This window comes from Marmota monax, unplaced genomic scaffold, assembly GCF_021218885.2.
Source record: "Marmota monax isolate L192 unplaced genomic scaffold, Marmota_monax_Labrador192_F-V1.1 WCK01_AAM20220418_F8-fsc00003, whole genome shotgun sequence".
NCBI lineage: Eukaryota > Metazoa > Chordata > Mammalia > Rodentia > Sciuridae > Marmota > Marmota monax.
In genome coordinates this window covers 8,224,147-8,251,586 of record NW_026694084.1, presented here as the reverse complement: position 1 = coordinate 8,251,586, position 27,440 = coordinate 8,224,147, and the positions used below count along the sequence as shown (strand labels likewise).

Sequence of the window (27,440 nt, the reverse complement as noted above, 5' to 3'; positions counted from 1 at the left end):
ATTTGATAAAAATATTATTCAAACTTTCTTTCAAAACATTTCTATAATAAAATGAATAATATTCTCTTGATTCTATTTTATTAATCATTTAACTAATGATATTTATTCTAATGGCACTGCGGCTTCTTTCAAGACTTCTACAGTTACATTATAGTCTAAAGATGTGTTAAATGGAAATATCCAATCCTCCACATAGAGTATATTTAAAAAGAATTTTTTTTTTCATTATTAGGAGTTAAACCCAGGATCCTACACATGCCAGGCCAATCCTTTCCATTGAGACACATCCACAGCCCTTTTTAGTTTTTATGTTAAGAGTCTTACTAAATTGCTCAGGCTGACCCCAAACTTGCCATCCTCCTGCCTCAGTCTTCTGAGACGCTGGGATTACAAGCATGAATGACAGCACACAGGGCCTTTTCTAAAAAAAAAAATTTTCTATAATTTGAAATGGTTAAAAGTAGTGAATAGTCTATCAATTTTACATAAATGAAAAAATTTCCATTTCCATTTTCATGGATGAAATACGTGCATATGAATTAAGAGTAGCAATGGAAAGAGATGAAGTATCAAAAAATGAATAAAATATACAAATCTTTCAATATTTGGCAAGCATTTTTATATTTCTATTTTCAGGACAAGCCCATGACCATTTATAGCATTTCAGCTAAATATGAACATAGGTATAAGTGTAAATACATATATATGTGTACAGATACACATAGAGATGCACACACAGAGACATAAACCAAAAGGTAAAGATATTTACAATACATATGCTAGAAAAAAGGCTCAATACACATAAAGGTATTATTATTAATAATGGCGAAAAGATGTAATATCTCTTCGCAATTTAAAGGCATGTACCTTTTGATCTATCCTTTTTCTAGAAATTTATTCAATAGGTATGCAAACTATAAAAAGTACCAATACTTAAATGTTGTATATATGACAAAAATATTCATATAGCAAAGGATTTATCTAAAATCACATAGAAAAATGTGAGAGATTACATATTCTAAAGATATCCACATCCCTCATCTCATATGGTCTTATTTAAGGAGACATTAGGAACTACTTAGGCATTGGAACCCTGGAATTATACAATAAAAACCTCACCACAACTGACACCAAAAAGGGGGGGGAGGACAAAAAAAAGTTTAAAAATAACAAGGCCAAAATCCAGAATTATTTTTGCAGTTACAATTAATTTATAATTTCACTAGTTATACCAGTCCAATGAAAATTTAAAACCAACAAAAATAAAAATTATGTGATATGTAGCATTAGTTAATGATTAGAACATAATAAGTAAAAAACAAAAGACAAAATTAAATAAAACACAAAATACATAGAGGAAATAAAGTTGGTTTCTTTCCTTTACTCAAATATTCCTATTCCTATTCCTTCTGACATGTACACAATTATAACAATGAAGTACATAACCTGTTTCAATAAGCCTTGGGTAAGTATCACAGAAAAATAAAACTGGAGTTAAAGGATGAACTTCTAACCTCTGCCTCACCACGAAATGCCCAGCACAGAGGGGCACAACTGCTAGGATTGGGGTTCCATGCTTTTCCTGCTGACACTCACATGTCAGAGAATAGAATGAATTCTGCTGTATTTAAACTGCCACACAGATTGGTGGTGCCTCAAAAATACAGATTTTAAACATAGAATTATCATATGATCCAAAAATTCCTCTCTTGAGTATAAGCCTACAAGAACTGAAAACAAGGATTCCCACAGACACTTGAATCTCAGTGTTCATTAGCAGAATTACTCACATTAGCCAACGAAAAGGTAGGAATGACCCAAGTGTTCAACAGATGGATGGATAAACAAAATGTGATATATATCCATACAAAACAATATGATTTAAGCACAAAATAAATGACATTCTCATATATGTTACAAATTAGGTGAAGCCTAAAAACATTATGATAACAAGGTAGATTTAAAAAAGAAAAATGTATGATTCCATTTCTTTAAATCTCCAGATTTGGCAAAACCACAGAGACAGAAAATAGATTAGAGGTGATCGGGGACTTCGGAAGTTACTGCTTAATGAATACAGACCTTCATCTTGTGGTGGCAAAAACATTTTGGAAATGGATAGTGGTAATGATTGCCCAAAATGTAAATGTAATTAATATGATGAAATTATTCACTCAATAATGGTTAACATACATTTTATCTTATGTATATTTTAACACACACACACACACACCAAAAAAAAAAAAAAAAACAGAGGGGAAAAATGGTTTACAAATCAATGGTCAACACTTTTTATAGTTATTTACAGGCAAACTCTGCCCTGGAAGGTAACATTAATCATTATAAATAAGTTCCTTCTAAAGATGACCATGTCAGAGTGGTGACAAATACTGACATGGACGGTGCAAACAAGTTGGCCATGTAGGTATCTTGCACACATAAGCTCATTTACATGAGCTCCACAATGAAGATCTAACTGAAGCAAAAGAGCAGTTTATTGTGAAAATGTCTCCTCCACTGTAAAACACTGAAGATTTTAAAGAATTATTCAGTACATCACATCAACTATATAAAATATCCTAAGAAACTGAGCAAATTTTGGATATGGATGAAATGCCCACATTGAAGAATAGCCATATCTGATTCAGGAAGATTTACCAGTAAAAATACAACTGGAACCATATATTAAAAATCTCAGCCAGGCTGGGTCATGCAGAAAAATCAACTTACTGTTTTGTATTCTTGGCCCAGTTTTAAAATTAAATAAATAGATAATGAAGCATATGCATTTGGTCTATATTTCAACACATATATTTGTGAACAATATTGGTAATTTGTAGTGTGAAAAGAGTTTCTAGAAAGAAATCCTATGGAAGTAGGGGTGTAGAACAGTGGTAGACTATGTGCATAGCATATGTGAGGCCCTTCCTTAAATCCCCAGAACAAAAAAAGAATAAAAAGGAGAGAAAATATAAATTAAAACATTGCAGGACATATTATGGGAAAAAGGATTCAATTTAGAGTCAGTTAGCATGAAATTATTATTCAGAAACCAAACAAATCATAAAATTGAGGATCACTTGTAAATCATGAACATTTATATTTTTATAAAAAGTTAACACAATTAGTATGTTGCCTTACTTCCTTTTCTGTCTCTATGCCTCTCACTATTTTCTGTTTCTTTGATAGTGTTTCCATGTCTTTCTAATAACAAACCCTTACCCCAAAATATTATTTTCTTGTTTGAATAAAATTTTGAGCTTACCAGTTATTTATGTTCACCTGAAATTTATACAACTATGGAATGGAGAACATAAAATATAAACTGAGAAATTTTCAGAGATCTAAAAGCTTACTAACATCTGATTGTAAACAAAATGTAAGAACTAACTCAAACTAGGAAAATGAATGCTTTTTATCAACCAGAGAGACATTTATAAAAAGTAATAACCTAATCTGGGCATGGTGGCAAATGCCTGTATTCCTAGAGATTTGGGAAGCTTGAGCACAAGGATCATAGGTTCCATGCCAGCCTCAGCAAATTAGCAAGGCCTTAAGCAACTTAGGGAGATCTTGTCTCTAAATAAAAAATAAAAAAGGCTAGGTATGTGGCTCAGTGGCTAAGTACTTCTGGGTTCAATCCCCAGTACTAAATAATAACAATACCCTCAATCATTGCAAATATTATATTTAGGATTTTTATAATATAGATAATTTTTTTCTCTAAATATAAAATTTCTATAATTTTAGTTTAATGAAAAATACCTACACATACTGCAACCTGATGCTCTATTTTTTTAATTAATGGACAATCCTAGAATCTTTTATCAAAATAATGATAAATTTTCTACTCAAAGTCATATTTACTTCTGTTTCCATGGTTAATTTTGCTCAAATTTTCAGCTGCAAAATAAAAAAATGATTTGATAACCTCAGCAAACTTTTATGTCCATGTCTCTTCTATTGTTACAAGGAAATGTTATTCAAACTTGTAAACTGTGGTCCTGAAAGAATTATCGTGTGTAAAAAAATGTATATTTTTCTTTTTTTAAACCTCTAACTTCAATGTAAACTACATTCTCTAAATATTCACTATATATTCACATAATAAAAGGTAACCACAGGAAAAAGCACAAACATCATCACCTCTGCAATGAACATGCAATATTTACTTTCCTGGCTAGCAGGTTGTCTCTTTCATCAATTGAAACTGCACAATAAAGACTCTTCATTCTTTGCCATTCATACGTTTTTACTAACTATCTGAACATATGAAAGTAACTTTATAATACTTTCACAATATAGCAAATTCAGAGAAGAGTAATTTCACATCTCAAAGTAACCAGTTTTAAGAAAAAATAACCAGTTTAAGAAAAAAATAGATATAAAAAGTAGGAACTAGTACGTATTAAGAATTTATACGTGTGATATATTGAATTTTACTTTAGAATTCAGATAATTAAAGACTAAAAAGTTCTGCATATATTTGTAATTGCAAAGAATCATTTTTTAATAAATTTTAATTATTGATAATATTAGTCAGGATACCTTCACTAATTAAGATCATCTGTCCATGGTAGACAGAAAAAGAGACACAATTAGATTCTGAGAAGAAAAAGTATGAAGCCAGGGATTTCTCTTTGTTGTTCATCAAATCACTGGCCATTCACAGTCTTCCTCCTCCACCTAGTAACTACAAGAAAAAAATGAAAATGACTTCTGTTATTTTTATGGGGCATAGACTATTGCCTATTTCTCAAATATCCATTCTCACTTCTCTCTCATATTCACATTAGCTGGGTATATACTATGATTTGAAATGTATGTGTCTCTCCAAAATTCAGATGTTGTAAATTAAAAAATGATGTAAAAGATGAAGGTATTAAGAAACAGGGCCTTATAATTTAACTTATTACATTTTAATTTTTAAATTTTTCTCACAGTTTATGATAACGGCATAAAAATCTGTGGATAAGCCAAGTGTGTATATAAACTATTCTTTGAGTTTAAACACTCTTTGAAATAGGTATATTTCCTTTGATTTTGAGATGTTTGTGTATGTGTGTTTATTCTTATTTTTGTATTTCAGTTACTTTTAATTATTCTTTTTTCTATAAGATCCAATATCATAAACTTATTTTGGAGGAGGAAGAGGAAGAGGAAGAAGGAGGAGGAGGAGGAGGAGGAGAAAGATCAGGAGAGGGGTAGTAGTAGTGAGAACTTTGGAACAAATTAGGTCTTGAGGGCTCCATCCTCATAAAAAAGGGCTTTGGTATATTTATCCCATTTTGCCTTCTAAATTTCTGCCACGTGAGGACCCAGCAATAAGGGACCTTCTCGAGAAATAGAGTAGCCCTCACCAGACACTGAATCAGATGGCGTTTTGATCTGGGACTTCCGGACTTCCAAACTTCCAAGCATCCAGAACTGTGAAAAGTAAATTTCTATTATATATAAATTATGTCTTTTTGTTAAAGGTTCAAGAAAGAACAAAGACAGCATACTGCCACCAAGGTAAAAACAGATTGTTATCTGAACCTTAAGTGTGGCCAATGAGGTAAATGTGGTTGTGAAATTCTTCTACATTTGTATTTTTTAAAAAGGAAGACAACCTTCTGATGAAAACACTCTGATTTATTGAGAACACAGTATGGGATTAGTGCTATAATCACCAGCTCATTTTTTCATCATTTAAAAGTAAGCTTATTAATACAACTTACTATCAAGTTAGGTACTACTGTCACTATTTTACTAATGAGGATAACAGTTTTGCTCAAGACCGTCAAAATCATAACTGGTAAAGTTGAGATTTGAACTCAATTCTGTATAACTTCAATTTTCATACCATTAAGCATTGTGCTAAAATGATTCTCAAAATCCTTCAAGTTCTCCATTTTTTAAACAATAGCATAAAGGAAACTAAATTTTTAAAAATACTCTTGTGGATGGAGACAGTGGGATTATCAATTCATTTTAGTTTAAGGCAGTAATTTCATGACACTGAGAAGCTTCACAAAGCCAGAGGGACCTTACACATTGACTAATATTTTTCCCATTATCAGTAATCAAATAGATATTTAAATAAGAATTTTTATACATTTCATCATTATTAGAAACATTATTTTGTTTTTAAGCAAAATTTTAGTTAACTTAGATGTATAGAACTCAACATTTGAATTTCACATAACAAATGACAGAAAGTATACAGCAGCCCTGGAGGAAAAAAAAAAAATCTCATATTTCTTACTCTAGTTAACTAATGGAGGCAGATACTTAATCAGTATTCTGATATAACTTCAAAAGATACAGCTATAGAATGACTATAATACATTTACTCTTTCTAAAATACACCAAACTGTAAAGTATAACCAGCTGCCCATGTTGAAACAAAACACAGAAAACTAATGTCTCTAGAATAAAATTATGTAAATTCAAAAAAAAAATCAGAACACAATACCTTCAATAGTTGACTTCATTTCTTCCATTTTTGGAACAAAAATTCTGATTACACTTGTATTGATATAAATCAAAGGCAAACTGCGTGAAGTCAGCGTATGGGTCCTCATGGGCTGACCAGGAGATTTTCTTTTCTCTTTTTGGGACCTTGGTAGTTTTGCTTGAAATATACTTGTGATGGCATTAAGTAAAGGGAAACAAAGGACAACATCAAAGGCTTGGGCTGAAAGAAGAATTTCATGAAGAAAATGAGGGGAACCATCCATTAAACCTTCAGATAACTTATGAAAACTTCTTCGTTCATTTCTTGATGTTAACTTGTGGCGAACATTTTTTGTTACAGCTTTTGTGTATGTCAGAGAGAGAAATCCATGCTGCTGATGTGAACCATCTAGAAGTTTTGTAGTTGTCTGTTTCAGAAAAAGGAAACCACAATATACATTTCATTAAAAAAAAAAAAAGGAAAGTGTTTGATAGAAGAAAATGACCTTAGTATTTTGACCTTTTTTGTAAGACCCTACAGCTCTTCATAAACATGTAACTGATCAATTATACAGATGGGGTAAAAGCTTCTATGACTAACAGAATGACTGGCCTGAAATCAGGAATCCTCTTTTGTTTGTTTCCTGAACCAATGAATCGTTCACAGACTCCTATTTTGCAAATTATGCAACATAAATCTTGAGAATTAGTAAATTTCACAGAACTTCCAAACACCTGAGAAAGTTTTTTTATTTGTTAGAGTCCCAGGAGTGATATTAAGAGAGGAACTAAAATGGGGAGGGGAGAAAGAGAATATGTTCTGAAAAATAGAAAAAAGTGAGAAGCAACAAAGCCAAGATATTTCTGTGTCCATGTCATCCCATCATTACTAAACCTCCCTTTTTTCTACTCTATTCCTCTCATGTTGATACCTATAAACCAAATAATGAGAGGAAAAAAGAATGCAGTTATGTTATTACTCTTAATTTTGCTTTTAATCTAAACTTTACAAGTAAGTGAGAAAACATTGATCTTTGTATGTATTCTCTTTTTGTACTCCAGTTAATTATTTGGTCATTAAAACAAACTTGAAAATTAATCCTTCAGGGATTGTGAAATATAATCCTTTTTTCCCCCTGAAATAACCTGTCCCTCAGAACATTTTCCATTGTTTCCAACTTTCTGTTTCTACTCCATGATTTCCCATTCTTTTGTTCTCTACACTCAAAATGAAAAAGGAGCACAGTAAAGTAAGAAAGAATACTAGTAGTTTGATCAGTCACCATGTTGCTGGCCAGCAGCAACAACAGATGATGAGGGCTGTAGTGTAGCCTCAGTGGCCATAGCAACAGCATCTATTCTAGGTGTCTAAACTGCATTTTAGGGAGAAATTACTAATCTAAAAAATTAGCAGTCATTACGAATCTAAATAATTTAACTCACAATAAATCTTTACCCATAGTAATGTTTTAATCTTGAATAAAAAGGTATTTCAATGCATGAATATTTTGATTTGGAAAAATATTTTAAACCTATTGAATATAAGCAGTCTTAATAAGTTTAAGATTGATGCGGAAAAGGTTTTTTGTTTGTTAAAATAATGCATATCTAACTCCTTAATATAATAGAAAAAAATATATAGCTGATATTGGACAAATAGAAGTATTACCTTTCATACAATACTAATATTTAATACTATTTAAGATAAAAAGTTAGAAAACATTGACAATTAAAGAAAGTCTAATAAAGGGGGCTTAATCATTAGAAATTCAGAGAACATGATCAATTTTAAAAGGAATCTTCAATTTTTTTTCTGAATACATTTAAAATTAGTAAAATTCTTTCTCATTGACACTAATGAACATTCAAAGAGAAAAATAAATCTAAACAGAACTTCCACTGACGTGAAAGCCAGATTTCAGAGGCATCTTTTTCTAGTACTATAGGGATTGCTAGAAAATTCAAAATCAATCAGAAAATATGTGCTATTATGGAAATAAACTGTTAAACATTAAGTATATAAATTAAATTATTTATATATTTTTATAATGTTAAAAATATATGACTTAAATCTTAAATAAGCTAGGAAAAAAAAGGAAATAAATAGTTCACATGTGCTGAGAAATTACCTAGTAATGTCTGTAGTGATTAAATAAATTCTTAAAAGAATACACTGTTTGAAAATATGCTCCTAATATTTAAAAATTTCATGCATTTTATTCATTTTAAGAATATCACTTAAAAGAATTAGTTTGAGAACATATGCACATGTGTTGTACTGGTAGACAATGAAGGTTTTAAACTTCTAAAGTTACTGGTATGCACTCCATGGTTCATCTTCTACTCAGTCTATGACAACACAAATTTGTCCAGATTCAAGAGGGCATCAAATTAGGTAATTTGAAGTAGCAGTGAGAAGAAAACAATGGCATAAAAAAAAAAGTAATCTCAGCAAAGTCACAAAAGGAATGACAAAGCAGTATTGGTCAACTCTTGATCATTCGATAAGTGCACAATTTGAAAGCATTATATTTAACATCTGACTTTGATTTTCTTATGGTTGATAGTAAAAATAGTTTGTCTTCACAAACCCAGAATGACAAAAGCATTTATAATTGATTCAGAAAGATTACAGTGGAAATCCAATCTATAATTTGAAAACACTTTATCGTTCATTTAACAAAGTGAATGATACAGAGAAAAATGAAAATCAAGAGTTGACTTTATGGATAGTTCAATTCCTTCTCTGGGTTCCTGGTTAAGGGCAGTTCTGTATCAAAATTTTAAAATGGTTTCTTACAGAAGGAAAGAAGCCAGAGCAATTACTGAAAGGGTCCTGCTTGCTGACGGGTCGAACCAACAAGGTGCGTCTGTTCAGCTTGTCAGTACAGGAAAGGAAGACACCTCCACATTGCCCCAAAGACCAACACTCTTCCCCAAGGCTTGAAGTGATGGACAGGAGCAAAGAAGGTTGAAAGACAAAAAGCAATAAAAGCCATAAGCAAAAAAAATCTGTAAAGATTTTAATTCTGCTCAAGTTTGCATAGGTTTAGGTTTGAGCCACAGTTAGGTAGGGACTCTGTCTGGACCATCTTCTGCAAAAGTATTGTTAATGGAAGTAAACAAAAAATAATTGCTTTTAGTCCACAATTACTTCTTTAAGTTTACGGTAAAAGACAATCCAGTATGAACTCACTTAGGAAGGGAAGAGCTTCTAAAAGTCAATGTAATAGTTCATTAAAGTTAAATAATAATAGGAATCCTACCTTTGCGTTTTTGATAAATTTACTAAATTGCTATAAAAGAAGATGGTTACAAAACATGAGCAGATTAAAAGAATAAATAGTTTTAAATTTATGAGGTAATTTTGGAGGAACATGTCAAAAAGAATATACTCCGAGCTTTAATTCTTGTAACCATTAGTCCTATTGCATGAAACAAAAATAAACAATTTAAAATGTTTTCAAAAATTATAATTACTAAATGAGTCTCACCACAGATTTTTCTTTGCATTGTAGAAATATTCCTTCAAAATGTCCTGACTGCCAACCTTCCCCTTGCCTGGAAAACATAAGTTCACCTTATCTGTTCTCTTCAATTTTTCTGAGTTAAAAAATTGAGCACATATAACTATTTCAAAACTTCAAAAGTAAACAACACTACACTAAGTTGACTCTATGAATATAACAATGCAATCAATAAAACCATTTACAAATTAGCATCACATCCTGATAATTCTGTATTTATTCTTTAACAGTAAATTATTCATTTGTTTGGTTGATTATGAATTTGAATCTCATCCACAAGAGTACATATGGTCCACAAGGGAGAAATCTATGTCTATTTTTATCAAATAGTATATCCTCAGTCCTTAGCATAGAGCTTGGCACATAACACACACTCAATAAACATTTGTATTTAAAGAATAAATTACCTAAATATATAAAATTTATATACACTTAACTATAACTATAAATCAAAGATAAACTATAATAATTGTTCATCAAGAAATTATATTGCTCAAAAATTACATTGAAATATAATTTGCAAAGATCATTTTAATATAGATATATATCACTGAAGAGAAAATAATTAAACATCAAAAGCTAATTAATAATTTATTGTTAATATGATAAAAATAATTTTCACATTATTTAATAGGATAATATTATAACAGGTTCTAATATATAACCAGTGAAATATTTTACGATTTTTCAGTTGTGACAGATTTGATAATTACTGACATAAGCAAAATGATATATATAATAACAGGTAAGAATTCAAATGCTTTCAATAAAGAATTAGAAACTTTAAACAAAACAAAAGACTGCTATTAGGATATGCAGTGGATTAATACACGTACAGAAAAACATGTTCCTGCAGGCAAACATAAAAAAATTGTTGAATGAATCCATATTCTGAATTCTGAAATAAATGGACTTTAATCCACTTTTCTAAAAGAAAATACTATTAAACAGAAAATACAATGTTATTTAAAATATTTTAGAAAAGCATTTGTGAGTTTTATGTTATATGAGTTCTATTTCAATAAAAAAATAAAAATTTAGAGTTGAGTTGTAAAGCCAAAAATACAAAAAGGATTTGCATTTTTATTTGGGAAAATCTAATGACAAAACTGTTTTACAGCTTTGTGGCAACTAAGTAGAAATTTACTTTTTTGCCATCATTATTTAGTATTCCAAACAAATCATATTTGCATATAATCTAACTTTTCATGAAAATTTATTAGGGAAGGAACAGTATGATTTTAGAAATATCTACCACATGTATATAAATGGTTTGTAATTTAAGAAGTCTTCAAAGTGCTAGCAGATATGAGCAATTGCTCCATTCCAGTGCAGATTATATAGAGAATGAATAAAAGAATACAGCAAAACCCAGAGTCATCAAAGTATTCCAGGCATCTCAGCAAATATATAACACACTTAATAAAACTGTGTGAGATTATTAGTATAATCAGGTTATTTCATATAATATGGCTATGAGAATATTTACGAATAGATAGGTTAGCTTACAAAACAAGGTATTATTATAGCACATAAATGAATGAGTACTAAGTAAAATCAGCTTATCTGTTAAGAACCCTCACTGGGAACATGTATAGTAATTTTAAAAAATAACAAGTCAAACTAAGAAAAATTCTTAAAGTGACTTTGTTCAAAGAAAATACAGTTTTCCTATATTAATTATCATTTACCTGCTTCTATAGTGATCAATATTGAAACTCTCTATTTTACATTTCACTTTGGTATATACATCCTGCACGTCTATGGAAGCACTGAGATCTTCTAGTTCACTGACCATACAAACCTCTGTAAAAGAAGCAAACATAAATATCAGTACCTCATGTTCAATATTAACATTTTCTACTTTACATTTCACATTGGTATATGCAAACTGGACAACTTCGGAGACACTGAGACTACCCAAGTTTCACTAATTATATGCAAAATTAATATTAACACAGGCCTTACAATTAAGATAAGGCATCTATCTCAAGACAGGAGAAATTCCAATTAATGTTTGAAGTGCTAAATCTGAGACCAGTTAATGATATTTATAATATATATTAACAATGATATAATGCATCAATATGACCAATGGTGAAACGGCCTTCTGGCAGTTAGGATAAATTTTAATACTAACAAGCAAAATGTAGGCATTACACAGTCAAAGAGAATATATGCACATAAACCTTAAATATTGACATAACTGTAAAATTAATAATAGAAATCACTTGAATTATACCTAATATTTACTTAATTATAAATGATAATAATAAAATTTAATTCTACTTTTAAAAAAAAGTTCTTCATAATTGATGCTTTTAATAGAGAGAAGAAAAACAATCCTATACCTGTGCCTTTGTTTTCAGGATCTGGGGCAAAGAGCTTTATTGTAATTTTGGGGAGTACCCACTGCATCCAGAGACTAACCCGTCCACTCGATCCACCAATGTTACTAGTAGTTTGTTCCAAGGTAACAGAATCTGAGAATGGTGAATCATCACCTGCCTGAATAGAATCTCCCTGGGGTAAAGAAAAACAAACAAACAAAAAAATCTGTAACAAAAATAACTACAAACAAAATTTATAATTTTAAATTATTATTTGTAACTCTTCTACATCATGCTAATGGTAATCATATAAATATTAAGGCTAATAATGTTAAGCATATAGAGTACTTGTTTTTATAGTTACAATATATAGGCATGGTATTCCAGTTTTCTCTAAAGATACATAAGATCCAGAAGTAGTTAGGATCATATCAACAATTATTTTCTTAGAGAGTAAAGGTCTATGGAAGTACTGAGATCTACTAGTTCACTGACCATACAAACCTCTGTAAAAGAAGCAAACATAAATATCAGTACCTCATGTTCAATATTAACATTTTCTACTTTACATTTCACATTGGTATATACAAACTGGACATCTAAAGAGACACTGGCCAAATCCAGCTGTTTGGGAGAATGAAGTTTTATTAGATCACAGATACATCTACTCTTTTATTTACATGGTTGCTTTTCAGCAGAGCTCAGAAGTTGCTACAAAGATAACATGGTCCATAAAGCCTAGAATGCTTACTATTTCACCCTTTACAGTGAAAATCTATTGACCTCTTATGCAGAGTATTTATGAATGAATCTAGAACCATCATAACAAAGTCATTAGCACAGTTTAAGAAACAACAAAACATTCATCATATATTACATATTTTAGTATGAGGAGACACTAAAATTAGTAGATTGGACAACAGATTTTTAAAATGTTTTAAATGATTAAACTGTAGAAGAATAAAGCATGAGCTTTTTCAATTCAATACATATATTCTCAATATTGAATATGTATCAGGTTCTAAGTTGGGTACTTACAAACTTGCCACTGAAGGCTTATTGATTTCTTTTTGGTCTTTTCAGCAGCTCTTAGAAGCTCACAAGGTGGGGTGGAAAATCCTTTTTAATTTAAAGTTAAACTGGAGTTGAATAACTTCAGTTTCAAATGAAGAAAAAGATGGTGCTAGAGGCAGTGATCACTAACTGATATGTTTTGTTCTTTTAGGATTAGCTACACAGTATTTCGAGTTTTGAAATCCCAAACTTTGCTATTCACTTGAAACTTCAAATAAAACTTGGGAGCCCAAACCCATACACTCTGAGAAGTGATCACATATAACCTGCTTATTGCCTGTTTAAAATACATACATGTGCATGTATTTAAATTTTAGTTATATGTACACTTCATTAAATTTAGTTTGGCAGGCAATATAATTTACTAGGTTAAGAACTTCAAAAACAAGCTGTGTAATTTTAGGCCAATAATTTAATTTCTCAGAGTCCATCACCTCCTTTGTAAAATGTTTTTTACAATGACACAAAATCTCTTACAGTTAAGATTAAATGCAGGGTCCATCCTGCCATGGGCAGACACCCACCAGAGCTCAGGCTCCGGCACCAGACGCCCTCTTCTGACCAGCAGACCACTGCAGGAGCTCAGGAACAGCCCAGCTCTGCCCACTGAGGCATATGTGGGACCCAGGCCCAGGGTAGGTCTGGGTTTTCCACTCCTTGGGACCCAAGCTTAACCCACTTCCATCTTGGGACACTGCAGACATCATCATAACCTTCCTCACGCAGTAGCCCCTACCTTTTGACCATAGACAGGGCCTGGAAGAAGCTGAATCTGAGAGCAGACTTTCAAAAGACAGTGTAAGGCCCACCTTTCAGGCCCATCTGTATAAGACATTCCATCCAGCTTGGGGAACTTCCACTATTATCAAGAGTTACCTCGGCTATTGCCGCCACCAACTTTAAAGTGGCACACATTTGGAGACACCAGCAGCGTCTAGAAGCCCAACATCAAAGTGAGCTACAGAAATAAACAAAAATGGATGGGAATACAAATCATGTCTCAATAATAACCCTGAATGTTATTGGCCTAAACTCACCAATCAAAAGACACATACTAGGGGCTGGGTTTTGGCTCAGCTGCAGAGTGTTTGCCTAGCACATGTGAGGCACTGGGTTTGATCCTCAGCACAACGTTAAAAGAATAAATAAAATAAAGATATTGTGTCCAACTATAAATAATAAAATATTTAAAAAACACAAAAGACATAGATTAGCAGATTGGATTAAAAAAAAAAAGACCCAACAATATGCTCCCTCCAAGAGACTCATAGGAAAAGACATCCCCAGACTGAAGATAAAGCTTGGGAAAAATCATTTCACTCACATGGGCTGCAGAAGCAAGCAGGGGTTTCCATCCGCATATCAAATAAAGTAGACTCAAGCTAAAGTTAATCAAAAGGGATAAAGAAGGACACTACATACTGCTCAAGGGAACCATACAACAACAGACTTAACAATTATAAATATATATTCCCCAAACAATGAAGCATCTACATTCATCAAACAAACTCTTCCAAATTCAAGAGTCAAACGGACCAAAACACAATAATTTTGGGTGACTTTAACACACCTCTTTCACCACTAGATAGATCTTCCAAACAAAAGCTGAACAAAGAAACTGTAGAACTCAATAATACAATCAATAACTTAGACTAAACTGACATAGAGAGAATATTTGATCCTTCAATGAGTGAATACACTTTCTTCTCAGCAGCACATGGATCCATCTCTAAAACAGACCATATATTATGCCACAAAGAAACCTTCGGCAAATATAAAAAAGAGATAATACCCTGCATTCTCTCAGATCATAATGGAATGAAATTAGAAATCAATGATAAAATAAGAAATAAAGTCTACTCCAACAGCTGGACACAAAATAATATGCTGCTGAATGAACAAGGGGTTACAGAAGACATCAAGGAGGAGATTAAAAAATTTTTAGAGGTGAATGAGAACACAGATACAACATATCAAAATCTCTGGGATGCTATGAAAGCAATTCTAAGAGAAAAGTTCACTGCACGGAGTTCATTCCTTAAAAGAAGAAAAACTCAACAAATAAATGACTTAACATTACATCTCAAAAAAAAAAAGTTGGTTCTTTGAAAAAATAAATAAAATCGACAGACCCTTAGCCATGCTAATAAAGAGGAGAGACAAAACTCAGATTACTTACATACATGATAAAAAAGGAAATATCACAATAGACATTACAGAAATACAGAAGATAATCAGAAATTATTTTGAAAACTTGTACTCCAATAAAATAGAAAATATCAAAGGCATTGACAAATTTCTAGAGTCATATGATTTGCCCAAACTGAATCAGGATGATATACACAATTTAAACAGATCAATTTCAAGCAACAAAATAGAAGAAGCCATCAGAAGCCTACCAACCAAGAAAAACCCAGGGCTGGATGGATACACAGCTGAGTACTACAAGACCTTTAAAGAATAACTAATACCAATACTTTCCAATTTATTTCAAGAAATAGAAAAAGAGGGAGGACTTCCAAACACATTCTATGAGGCCAACATCACCTGAATTCCAAAACCAGGCAAAGACACAGCAAAAAAAGAGAAAACTTCAGACCAATATCTTTAATGAATATAGATGCAAAAATTATTAATAAAATTCTGGTAAATCGAATACAAAAACATATCAAAAAGATAGTACACCATGATCAAGAGGTGTTCATTCCAGGAATGTAAGGTTGGCTCAACATATGGAAATCAATAAATGTAATCCATCAGATCAATAGACTGATAAGAACTGGAAACAAGGAAAACTACCCTCATTTTTAATAGCATCATAAATAAATACATTAATTAAATACTTGGGAATCAACAAAAGAGGTGAAAGACCTCTACAATGAAAACTACAGAACACTAGAGAAAAAAAACTAAAGACCTTAGAGGATGGAAAGACCTCCCTTGTTCTTGGATAAGCAGAATTAATATTATCAAAATGGCCATATTACCAAAAAGCACTATACAGATTCAATGCAATCCCAATCATAATCCCAATGACATTCTTTATAGAAATAGAAAAAGCAGTCATGAGATTCATCTGGAAAAATAAGAGACCCAGAATAGCTAAAGCAATCCTTAGCAGGAAGAGTGAAGCAGGTGACATTACTATAGCAGACATTAAACTATCTACAGAGCAATAGTAACAAAAACAGCATGGTACTGGCACCAAAATAGACTGGCGGACCAATAGTATAGAATAGAGGACAAAGAGACTAACCCATATAATTACAGTTACCATATATTTGACAAAGGTGCCAAAAACATACTTTGGAGAAAAGATAGCCTCTGCAACAAATGGTGCTGGGAAAATTGGAAATCCATATGCAACAAAATGAAATTAAACTCCTATCTCTCACCATGCACAAAACTCAAAGAGGATCAAGCACCTAGGAATTAAGCTAGTGATACTACATCTATTAGAACAAAAAGTAGGCCCAGATCTCCATCATGTTGGATTAGCCCCAACTTCCATAATAAGAATCCTATAGTGCAAGTTTTAATATCAAGAATCAAAAGAATACAACAGACACTAGTATGGCAATATGTAAATCAATGGATGTGTAACTGATGTGATTCTGCAATCTGTATATGGGGTAAAAATGGGAGCTCATAACCCACTTGAATCAAATTGTGAAATATGATATATCAAGAACTATGTAATGTTTTGAACAGCCAACAATAAAAAATTAAAAAAAAAAAAAGAATCAAAAGAAAGAATCAGTGAGGTGAATAGAGAACCTACTAATTGAAAACAAATTCTTACCACACACAAGTCAGATGGAGCACTAATTTCTAGAATACATAAAGAATTCAAAAATCTTAACACAAAAAATACAAATAACCAATCAATAAATGGGCCAAGGAACTGAACAGACACTTGTCAGAAGATGATATACAATCAATCAACAAATACATGAAAAAATGTTCAACATCTCTAGTAATTAGAGAAATGCAAATCAAAACTACTCTTAAGATTTCATCTCACTCTAGTCAGAATGGCAGCTATCAAGAATACAAACAACAATAAGTGTTGGCAAGGATGAGGGGGAAAACACACATTCATACATTGCTGATGGGACTGCAAATTGGTGCAGCCAATCTGGAAAGCAGTACGGAGAGTTCTTGGAAAACTTGGAATGGAACCACCATTTGACCCAGCTATCCCAGTCCTTGGTCAATGTTTATAGCAGCACAATTCACAATACCTAAATTATGGAACCAACTCTAGATGCCCTTCCATAGATGAATGAATAAAAAAATGTGGTATACATACACAATGGAATATTACTTCGAATTAGAAGAGAATAAAATCATGGCATTTGTAGGTAAATGGATGGAGCTGGAGAATATAATGCAAAGTGTAATTAGCCAATCCCAAAAAACCAAATGCTGAATGATTTCTCTGATTTAAGGATGGTGATTCATAATATGCTGCGGGGGTGGGAGGATGGAAGGATTAAATGAACTCTAGATAGGGCAAAGGGCAAAGGAGTGGAAGGGAGCCCCCTCAACTCCTATAGGGGGTAGGAAAGATGGTGGAATGGTCATCATCACCTTAAGTACATGTATGAAGACACGAAGAATGTGACTCTACTTTGTGTACAACCAGAGATATGAAAAATTGTGCTCTATATGTGTAATATGAATTGTAATGTATTCTGTTGTCATATATAACAAATTAAAATTTAAAAAAAAAAGATTAAATGCAAACTTGAATGTGAATGACATATTTACATATAACAAACATTTTATAACTGGCAGCTATAATTATCAGCACCAAGCAGAACCAATTCTAAAGAAAATGGATACTCACATTCTTATGTAACTTGATATGCCTACTTCTCATTTTGTCATCTAACTTCAGATGCAGTTCTGTTTGGTATTTACATTCTTAATCTCTAATAGTTCACTGTCGCTCTGAATGTCTCAAACAAAACATCCATTTCCTATGCTAAGATAGCGTAACAAAAAAAAACCCTAAAATTTTAGAGAAATTGGGGCTGGGGTTGTAGCTCAGAGTTAGAGCGCTCGCCTAACAAGTGCAGGGCCCTGGGTTTGATCCTCAGCACCATAAATAAATAAAAAAAGGCATTGTGTCCAACTACAACTAAAAAAATACATTAAAATTTTTTCAGAGAAATCAATATAGTAATTATACTATTTTTATCAATAGTTTTTCAGACCAGAAGTCACTTATCTCTTAAATCATCAGCCTGACATCTTAAAGTAAAATAAAATCCCATACAAAATCAAACAAAACTGTGCTCTTTACCACAAAGACACCATCCAGAAAAGGGTATGTTTTATTCCTGTATCAAGATTTTACTCTGACCTCAGTGCTTTACAACATCTTTCAATCAGAAGAAAATTCAATTTTTCCAAATCCTCAGATGGAGTCAAGACCAAATGGGGAAGACTTTCACAGAATGACATTAAGTGTTTACTGTACAAATCCTTTGGCACCAAGCACAACAAAGCATTAGAGCCTTGGGACTGACTGTGACACAAAATTATGGTTAAACCTGACTTGAAGACAGCTTTGTCACTCCTTGACCCAATTCTACCAAACAAAGAGAACAACCTGCAGTTTGTGAGGGCTTCATATAAACACTTCTTTAAAATTAGTCCTAATTTGCTACAATTGAAATTTCTAGAACTTGAGAAGCTATTAAAAAAAAAAATCAGATTTTTGGGTGGCTGTGTATGTAGCAACAGCTAATTAAAAGCACAAATTCTGGAAAATAATGCTTTTGTTGTTGTTGTTTAACAAAGTCAAATTAAATAAAAGACAACATAATGTGATCAGTATGCCTTTCTTTATGGATAGGTTCTTAGAGCTGAAGCATGCATAAATTAAATCCTCCCAACATTGAGAAGAACATTCTAAAAACTGTTTTAAGTAGAAGTGCTTATTTATATGATCCCTAGATAATTTATAATTTAAACTGAGTAAAATATTTTCCAGAATAGAAAACTGCAAAGAAAAAAAATCATCTCAAATCAACAAAACCTTAATTTTCAACATTACTGTGTACACTTGGTAAGAATGCTAAGAAAACTGTGGCTTCAAATTTAGTAAATACTCTTGAGAAAAATCTTTTCTGTACTTCCTCATTCAGTTTCAATTTCCATTTTGGATTTATAATGTTTGGTATGGCGTTGTTAAACATGTTTTTGCATTAATTTTCTGCTCTGTTACCAAATCTATAGTGAAGATGGAGCCAGAAATGGAGATGCTGAACTTTTTTCACACACCTCCTTGGGCCAAGTTCTAAAATAAACAGTTCAATTTTTTTTTAATCATTTTGTTGCAAATTGACCAAAATACTGAATTTGTTTTCCTAGGTGGATTTATCTTGATTTATCTGGAAGAACAAACACTTCAGCCATTCATCCTTGGCCTGCTTCAGAGCTCAGGAATGATCATACATTTTGGCCACATTGCTACTTTCTCTTATCAAAATTACTCCAGCATTCTTGTTCAATCACAAAATCTCCCAAAGGGCTAAACATTTCCACCACTGTTTGTACTTAAGTCAACAGAAACAAGTGGCCTTCTGAGGTCTCCACTACCTTTCTCTCACTATTTCAATGCAAGGGTTGGAAAAAATGATTAACTGCTTTTAAGCTCAGTACGTTAGTCTTTCACTCATATTTCCTACTATACCTCCACCCAAACTAAAATGCAGGATAGTACAGTGCTCATTATCAGCATGTCAGCATGAAAAAAATTACTCAGTTTAAATTATAAATTATCTAGGGATCATGTAAATAAGCACTTCTACTTAAAACAGTTTTTAGAATGTAGTTTTCAAAACTAGAATCATTTTTAGTAAGATCTCCATATTCAGGAGAATTTTAAAATAATAATTCTGACTCAAATAAGAAAAAAATACTTTCAGTAGTAAAATATTTAAAAATTTATGAGTTTTATTTATTTAAAATTTATTTTCTTTATTTCTAAATTTTTGTAGTTCTGGGGATTGAACCCATGGCCTCAAACATTCTAGGCAACTGGTCTGCCACTGAACTACATTCCCACCACCTATGCACTTTTTTGAATGCAAATTTTAATTAGAAACTTTAAAAAATCAAAACTACAATTCTGAAATGCACCCCAAATACATAATTGGCATAAATAAGCAAAATAAATATAGGGTAACATCAGATTACAATGTTATATTTATACAATAAAACTGTCTAAATTTTACAAAAAGCAAGTAGCCAATAGAGATGAAAGATAGACGCATTTTCTGATAGGAATATTTTGAAAGAGAAAAAGTATTATATACAAAACATTTTGCTGAATGGTATGTGAAGGCTACAGAATATCCTTCATTGCTTTGACCAACTTTGATATATCTTTGTTTATTCCACAGTTATGCAAGTGGTAAAGAGAATAATCTAAATGTCATGATTTTCATATTTTAAATGAAATTCCTCCATAAATATTAGAGATAAACCCATTTAAAGAAATATATTTTAAAAAGTCAATATCCAGGAAAATATTTAAAAATAATTATGAGACAGTCTTACAATAATAATTGAGTAAAAAGGTCAAATTAAATATACTATTTAAAGGATTATTTAAATAGTAATTTGAGGTAAAATATTCTGTTGATTAAATAATTGAAAATCTGAAAACAGTTTTGCTTTAGCAGTTGATGTTAAGCAATCTCTCAGTTTCAGTTTATAATTAACTGCAAGTCAATGTATTTTAAGCAATTACAGATATTTTAAAAAATAACCATCTCATGCTAGATTTTCTTTTTAAACATAGGCTGCTAATAAATTAATTTTAATTCTTTGGTCAATAAACAATGTCAACTGAATTTTGCCAAGAAATTAAGCTTTTAAACAGTGGTAGGTTAATACATATCAATTTCTATTTTAGGTAGAATCAGTATTTTTAGCATTTACTTAGAACTTTAGATTTTTTTAAAGTTTAAAAATTATTTCTTATACCGTTGTTAGAAATAAAGAAGACATCATCACACAGTTTATATAAAGTATAGGTATAAAAGCTAAAATTTTAAAAATGGTTTGACTAAAATCACCACTACATTGGGATTTAATTTCATCAACAGAGTAAAACCATCCATAATTAATGTCCTTTCTAAATTGTCTTCACTAACACTATTGAAAACACAGAGGTTCAAAATACCATTTTATGTAGTAATAACAATTTCAAAAGAACCTATAGATTGTGAGTTTTTGTGTAAGGGAAATACACAAATATGTTGTATTTGTGTGTTTTATTTGTTTAATTGTCATAAAAAAGAATCATGAAAATGTTAGTGTTTTAATGATATTTCTATTGTTGAGCTGTTCTGTCAGTAAAGATGATATACATATAAAAATTTTTAATGAATGTAATCTATATAGTGTTTCACTTTCCCAAATACCTATCTCAACGTAAATTTTTCTTGGGGTACTGGGAACTGAACCCAGGTCCTCACGCATGATAGGCAATCACTTGACCTCCAAGCTATATATCATCTACCCTCCCCAAACAAACTTTTTGATAACTTCACATAGCTGAGGTACAGTGGCATACTGGTAAAATTTGGTCTTTGGATCCATGACAACTGTTAAAATGGCATAAATACCTATCTGATTAACAAGATTTTTTTTTCTACCACTTTAGAATTCAGAATTGTCTCTAGAAAGCAGCTCAGTTATGGGCTAAATTTCCCAGTTCACCTTTTTTATTATATGTATACACATATTCATACCTCACTAGAAATATTATAAATTCTTCTAAGGATAAAAGATTATGTCTTTTACTTACTTTGTTTTTTAAAAAGGTGTAACATTAATAAGTGTCAAATTTAAGAAATTAAAAAAAAAAGAAAAACAGAATAAACCCAAGAAAAAGGCAGAATCTATCTTAATATAAGTAGGGAGCAAATGTTACCCCTGAGAATTTTTAAACTCAACTCTGGGGTACATATAGGCTGATGGGCTTGATTTCATACTGCCTGATGTTTCACGAACCTTCTAGCAATGAAATAAACAGTAAAGGGGTGTAAAGCTACTGATAGCACAGAAGTAAATACATTTGACTTTGTGAGGAACAGGCATTCAACCACTATGTAAGAACCTAATAAAGTTCTGATGAGAATTATGATGAAGAGCACCCAACACAAAATTTTATAAGACATATGGAAAAAATCTTCTATAACCAAGAGTTAAGAAAACAATAAACAGTGAAATTAGACTCTGAGGAAATTAAGATACCAGATCTGATAAAAACTATAATTAGGTTTAAAATGATAAAAAACAAATTAAAAATATAAACTTGTATATAGTTATATTCATATAAAATATTTGTAGTGGCTTACTGAACAAATATTTCTCTATATCATGTGCCATGATAAACTAAATTTATGTTAATCATTATATTAGTTGATATTATAAAATCATTTAACATATATATTCTACAGAACAATATGCTTAGAACCTACCCTGTACAGAGTTTAAAATAATGGAGGTTATCCTTTGACAATAAAGAGAATGGGTGATAAACAGTGGTAGAAAGTTTCTAAACCAAATCTAGTATAGGATTGAGATAATATAATCATGATTTGACACCTTTCTTCTGAGCCAAAGGAAATGTTCCAACCTTAGTAATTTTACTTCAAATCTATAATGTTTACCTTAAAGCTTATTTCAGATGAAAGATAGCATAAAATAAAACTAATATGAAAATAAAATGGGCTCATTTGTTAATATGTCTTTTGCTATTTGCATAAAATTTGATTAGGCCAAAATAAAGCTGAAGTTTCCCTTCCCAATAATGATAATTATCAAGAGAGAAAATTATGTTCATCTTTACAATTATTGCCTAATAGTTTTAAATGAATTGTAAAATATATCCAACCTACACTAGAAGTTCTTATCAGGACAATTAGGCAACAAAAAGAAGAAAAAGGTATCCAAATTGGAAAGAAAAAGTAAAATTACATCTTGTGAAAGACTACATTATCTTATATGTAGAAAACTTATCTAAGGGCTCAACAAAACTAACAAAATTTTCAGAACTAATAAACTCAGCAAAGTTCCAGGAAACCAAAACAAAACACAATATTCTATTGTTTCCATGCACTATTAGTGAATTTTAAAAAAAGCAATTCTAGTCATAATCCCATTTGGAAGAATAAAATACTTAGAAATAAATCTAAACAAAAGAGGGAAATGTTTGTACACTGAAAATTACAAAATGTTGATAAAATAAATTAAAGATGATAGAAATAAATGGAAAAACATCTGTTCATGTATCAGAAAATTTAATATTTAGATTTCAACTTGCTGATTAATAGATACAGAGTTTCAGTGGGGAGCAATGAAAATATTATGAAAGTGGATGGATGTACAATAATGTAAAAGTATTTAATGCCACAGAATTTTATTAAAAATGTTGAAATGGTAAATGTTATGTTGTGTATTGTTACAGTTTGGATCTGGAATATCCCCCCCACCCCCCAGCCCCGCCCAAAGCCTATGTGTTAAATAAAGGCTTAGTCCCCAGCTTGGTGCTACTGGGAGGTGAAGTACTGGGAACTTGAAGAGGTGGGACTCATGGGAGGTCTTCCAGTTATTTGGGGTGACTTAATATTGGGATCCTAGCCTCTTTCTCTTCTGCTTTCTTATTTCTAGCCATGTGGTGAGCAGTTTCACTCTGAACCTACAGCCGAAGAAAAATAGGCCAACCAATCAAACACTGAAACCTCTAAAACTGAGCCAAAATAAATCTTTTCTCTTTACAAGTTGGCGGTTTCAGGTATTATTTACAGTAACAGACTAATACATGTTTGTTTTCCCACAATAAAAAAAAATTAAGACAAAAAATGCAAATTGGAAAATAAAAATCATACTTGTAAAAACAATATATTATATATGGTTAGCATCTATAATAAATACGCTCACTAGTTTTATTTGACATAAGGCCCCTGGAATGGAATTCAAATTTTTTCATTGAGCATTATTTTTCAATGAATAATATAAAATTCAGTTTCTAGGAATATAGCCGAATTGGGACTGGGAACAGGATCAAGACACTTTCCTGCGTTCCCTTCATAAAGTGTCCATTGTCCATGTAGTCTGAACTATTTCATTCTCTATGTATTCTCATCATCTTATAAGTTAAAATTTCTAAACAAGACTTAAACTAAGACTCTTTATTTATTATAACACATATGAGTTATGTGTTATAATAAACCTCTTCAATCAAAGCAATTTTATTGATTATCATGAGGATATATAGTGATTATGAGAGTTTTTACATGAAAAGTATACTGTTGTAAGAGAGTAGAACAAGAAGGGGAAACTTCCCAACTTATTTTTTGAAGACAGTATGATCTTTATACCAATATATGACAAAGCTATTATATGACAGAAAAGTCAAAGGCCAGTGTCATTCATGACTACAGGTACCCAAATCCTAAACAATTAGCAAACATTTCAGCAATATCCCAAAAGGAAAATATATAACAACCAAGATTGTGTTTGTTTCAGATATGCAAGCTCAGTTCATCAAGATAATTACTCACATAAACAAAGGAGACAAATCAAGTATCCATTGAATATAAATATCAAATACTGAAGAATAAATCTAGTACAAAATGAGCTAGCCCATAACAAAGGAAAGCAAAATCCTCATTAAATTAAAAAACAAAAATCAACAAAGAAATATATCTTTTTCACAAGGTACTAGAGAAATATAAACTCAGATAATGGTTGAACTAACATGTTGAAAGAAGTATCAATATTACCCCTATTTTATAGACAATGTAGCTAAGGTTAAATAATGTGATATTGAGTTGCAGAGATAAAATCTCAAGTTGTCAAATTCCACAGTCTCTACCATGGATTCCATAAATTTAGAATTGTGCTAATCTAAATTGGTCCACTCTATACCTTGGATACCTTCAATTCACTGTTTCCATGTTCTAGTACATAAAGTGAAAATGTTGATCTAAAAGATTTCTCAGACAATCTCTTCTGACAATACAGTTATAAACTGACAGATTAAGAGAAAGATCTTTGCTCACATGTCAAACTCTGTAAAACTACTATACCAAACTCAGAGAAAGCCAATTCTTAGGGCTAAGATAAGTGAGAGTCTATAACATCAAATAGGAAAGTAGCAGATAGCATTTAGTTCTTGCCAGGAGAAAAGAAATACCCCTTAGAGAAATTAAATTACTAATGAACTATTTTTTTTGTTTGTTTGAAAAGTTACTATGGAAACTAAACACACTACTCTAATTTTCCCTTTTGGTATCCACATTTTATGCCAAAATTTTGAAATATGCTTGAACGCATTTGTTGTGTTCAGCACATATAATAAGTGCTACTATAATTTTAGACCATCCATGTTAGTAATAAGCAAATCATATGAAGATGACAGAAAAGTGCCCTTCAAAGTCAGAAAAATTGGTGTAAATAAAGCACCTAAAGACACCTAAAATATACTTTATTCAATACTGATTTTCTGACTTAGAAGAACACTTTTTTTTTCATTTCCCCCCTACTATTTTTTCCACATCTCAATTATCATTAGGTTAAAAAAAACAAACTAAAGAATATTAGTTTTGAAACAGTTTGCTAGACACAAGTCAAATAAAATGTAGAAGTCAAAATGATTTCACTAAAACTAATCAACCCATGTACCATAGTGTTCAAATCCAAATGTGGAAACAACCACATATTCATCAAGAGACAAAGGGTTAAACTAAACATGCTATATACATATGAGTGTTAATCAGTCATAAAAATGAATGAAATTCTTAGAGTAGTTTTGATTTGCATTTCTTTAAATTGGTAGAGATGTTGAACATTTTTTTCATACATTTGTTGATCAACTGTATTTCTTCTTCGGTGAAATGTCTATTCAGTTCCTTAGCCCATTTATTGATTAGGTTATTTGTTTTTGAGTTCATTATATATCCTGGAGATTAATGCTCTATGTGAGGCACATATGGTAAAGATTTTTTCCCATTCTGTAGGCTCTCTCTTCATGTCATTGATTATTTCTTTTGTGGAGAAGAAGCCTGTTAGTTTGAATCCATCCCATTTATCGATTCTTGATTTTACTTCTTATGTTTTAGGGGTCTTGTTAAGGAAGTCAGATTCTAAACCAACATGGTGAAGATTTGGGCCTACTTTTCAATTATACAGAATGGCAATTATAAAGAATATAAGCAACAATAAATACTGGTGAGAATGTGAGGAAAAAGGTATACTCATACATTGCTGGTAGAACTGAAAATTGGTGCAACCATTATAGAAAGTGGTATGGAGATTCCTCAGGAAACTTAAAATGGAACCACCATTTAACCCAGCTATCCCACTCCTCAGTTTATACCTAAATGACATAAAATCAGCAAACTACAGTGACACCATATCAATGTTTATAGCAGCTCAACTCACAAAAGCCAAACTCTGGAACCAGCCTAGATATCCTTCAAGAGATGAATGGATAAAGAAATGTGGTATATATACACAGTAGAATATTACAAAGCCTTAAAGAAGAATGAAATGATGGCATTTGCTGGTAAATGGATGAAGCTGGAGAATATCATGCTAAGCGAAATAAGCCAATCCTCACAAACCAAAAGTCAAATGTTTTCTCTGACATGCAGATGCAAATTCACAATAACGGGGGTGGCTAGGGAAGAAGAGAGTTACTTTGGATTAGGCAGAGGGAAGTGAAGGGAGGGGAGGGGGTCTGAAGGTAGGAAGGACAGTAGAATGAATTACCCTACGTGCATATAGGATTACATGACCAATGTGACTGTACATCATGTGCAACCAGAAGAACCATTTATGTATGATATGTCAAAGTGCCTTCTACTGTCATGTGTAACTAATTAGAATATATACAATATATATAATGATATATAACATATATTTATAATGTATATTATAATACATTCCACACTACATTTATATATAATATATATAAAACTAATATATATAATAAATGAAATTATTTTTTTTGCATTTTTTTATATTAGTTACACATGAC

General features: G+C 31.4%; 1 protein-coding gene across 11 annotated transcripts in view; it reads right to left on the bottom strand.

The window, feature by feature from the left end:
• Vps13b (vacuolar protein sorting 13 homolog B) overlaps window positions 1-27,440 on the bottom strand; it is a 756,023-nt gene that overhangs the window by 298,995 nt on the left and 429,588 nt on the right. For 7 of the 11 annotated variants that reach the window (XM_046464889.2, XM_046464888.2, XM_058585633.1 and 4 more), the window contains 4 exons: window positions 12,317-12,488; window positions 11,657-11,771; window positions 9,239-9,380; window positions 6,458-6,866 (listed from right to left, as the gene is read on the bottom strand). In XM_046464889.2, coding sequence (XP_046320845.1) covers window positions 6,458-6,866; window positions 9,239-9,380; window positions 11,657-11,771; window positions 12,317-12,488 — 838 coding nt within the window. The other 4 variants (XR_006856245.2, XM_046464891.2, XM_058585636.1 and 1 more) reach the window with 4 other exon arrangements.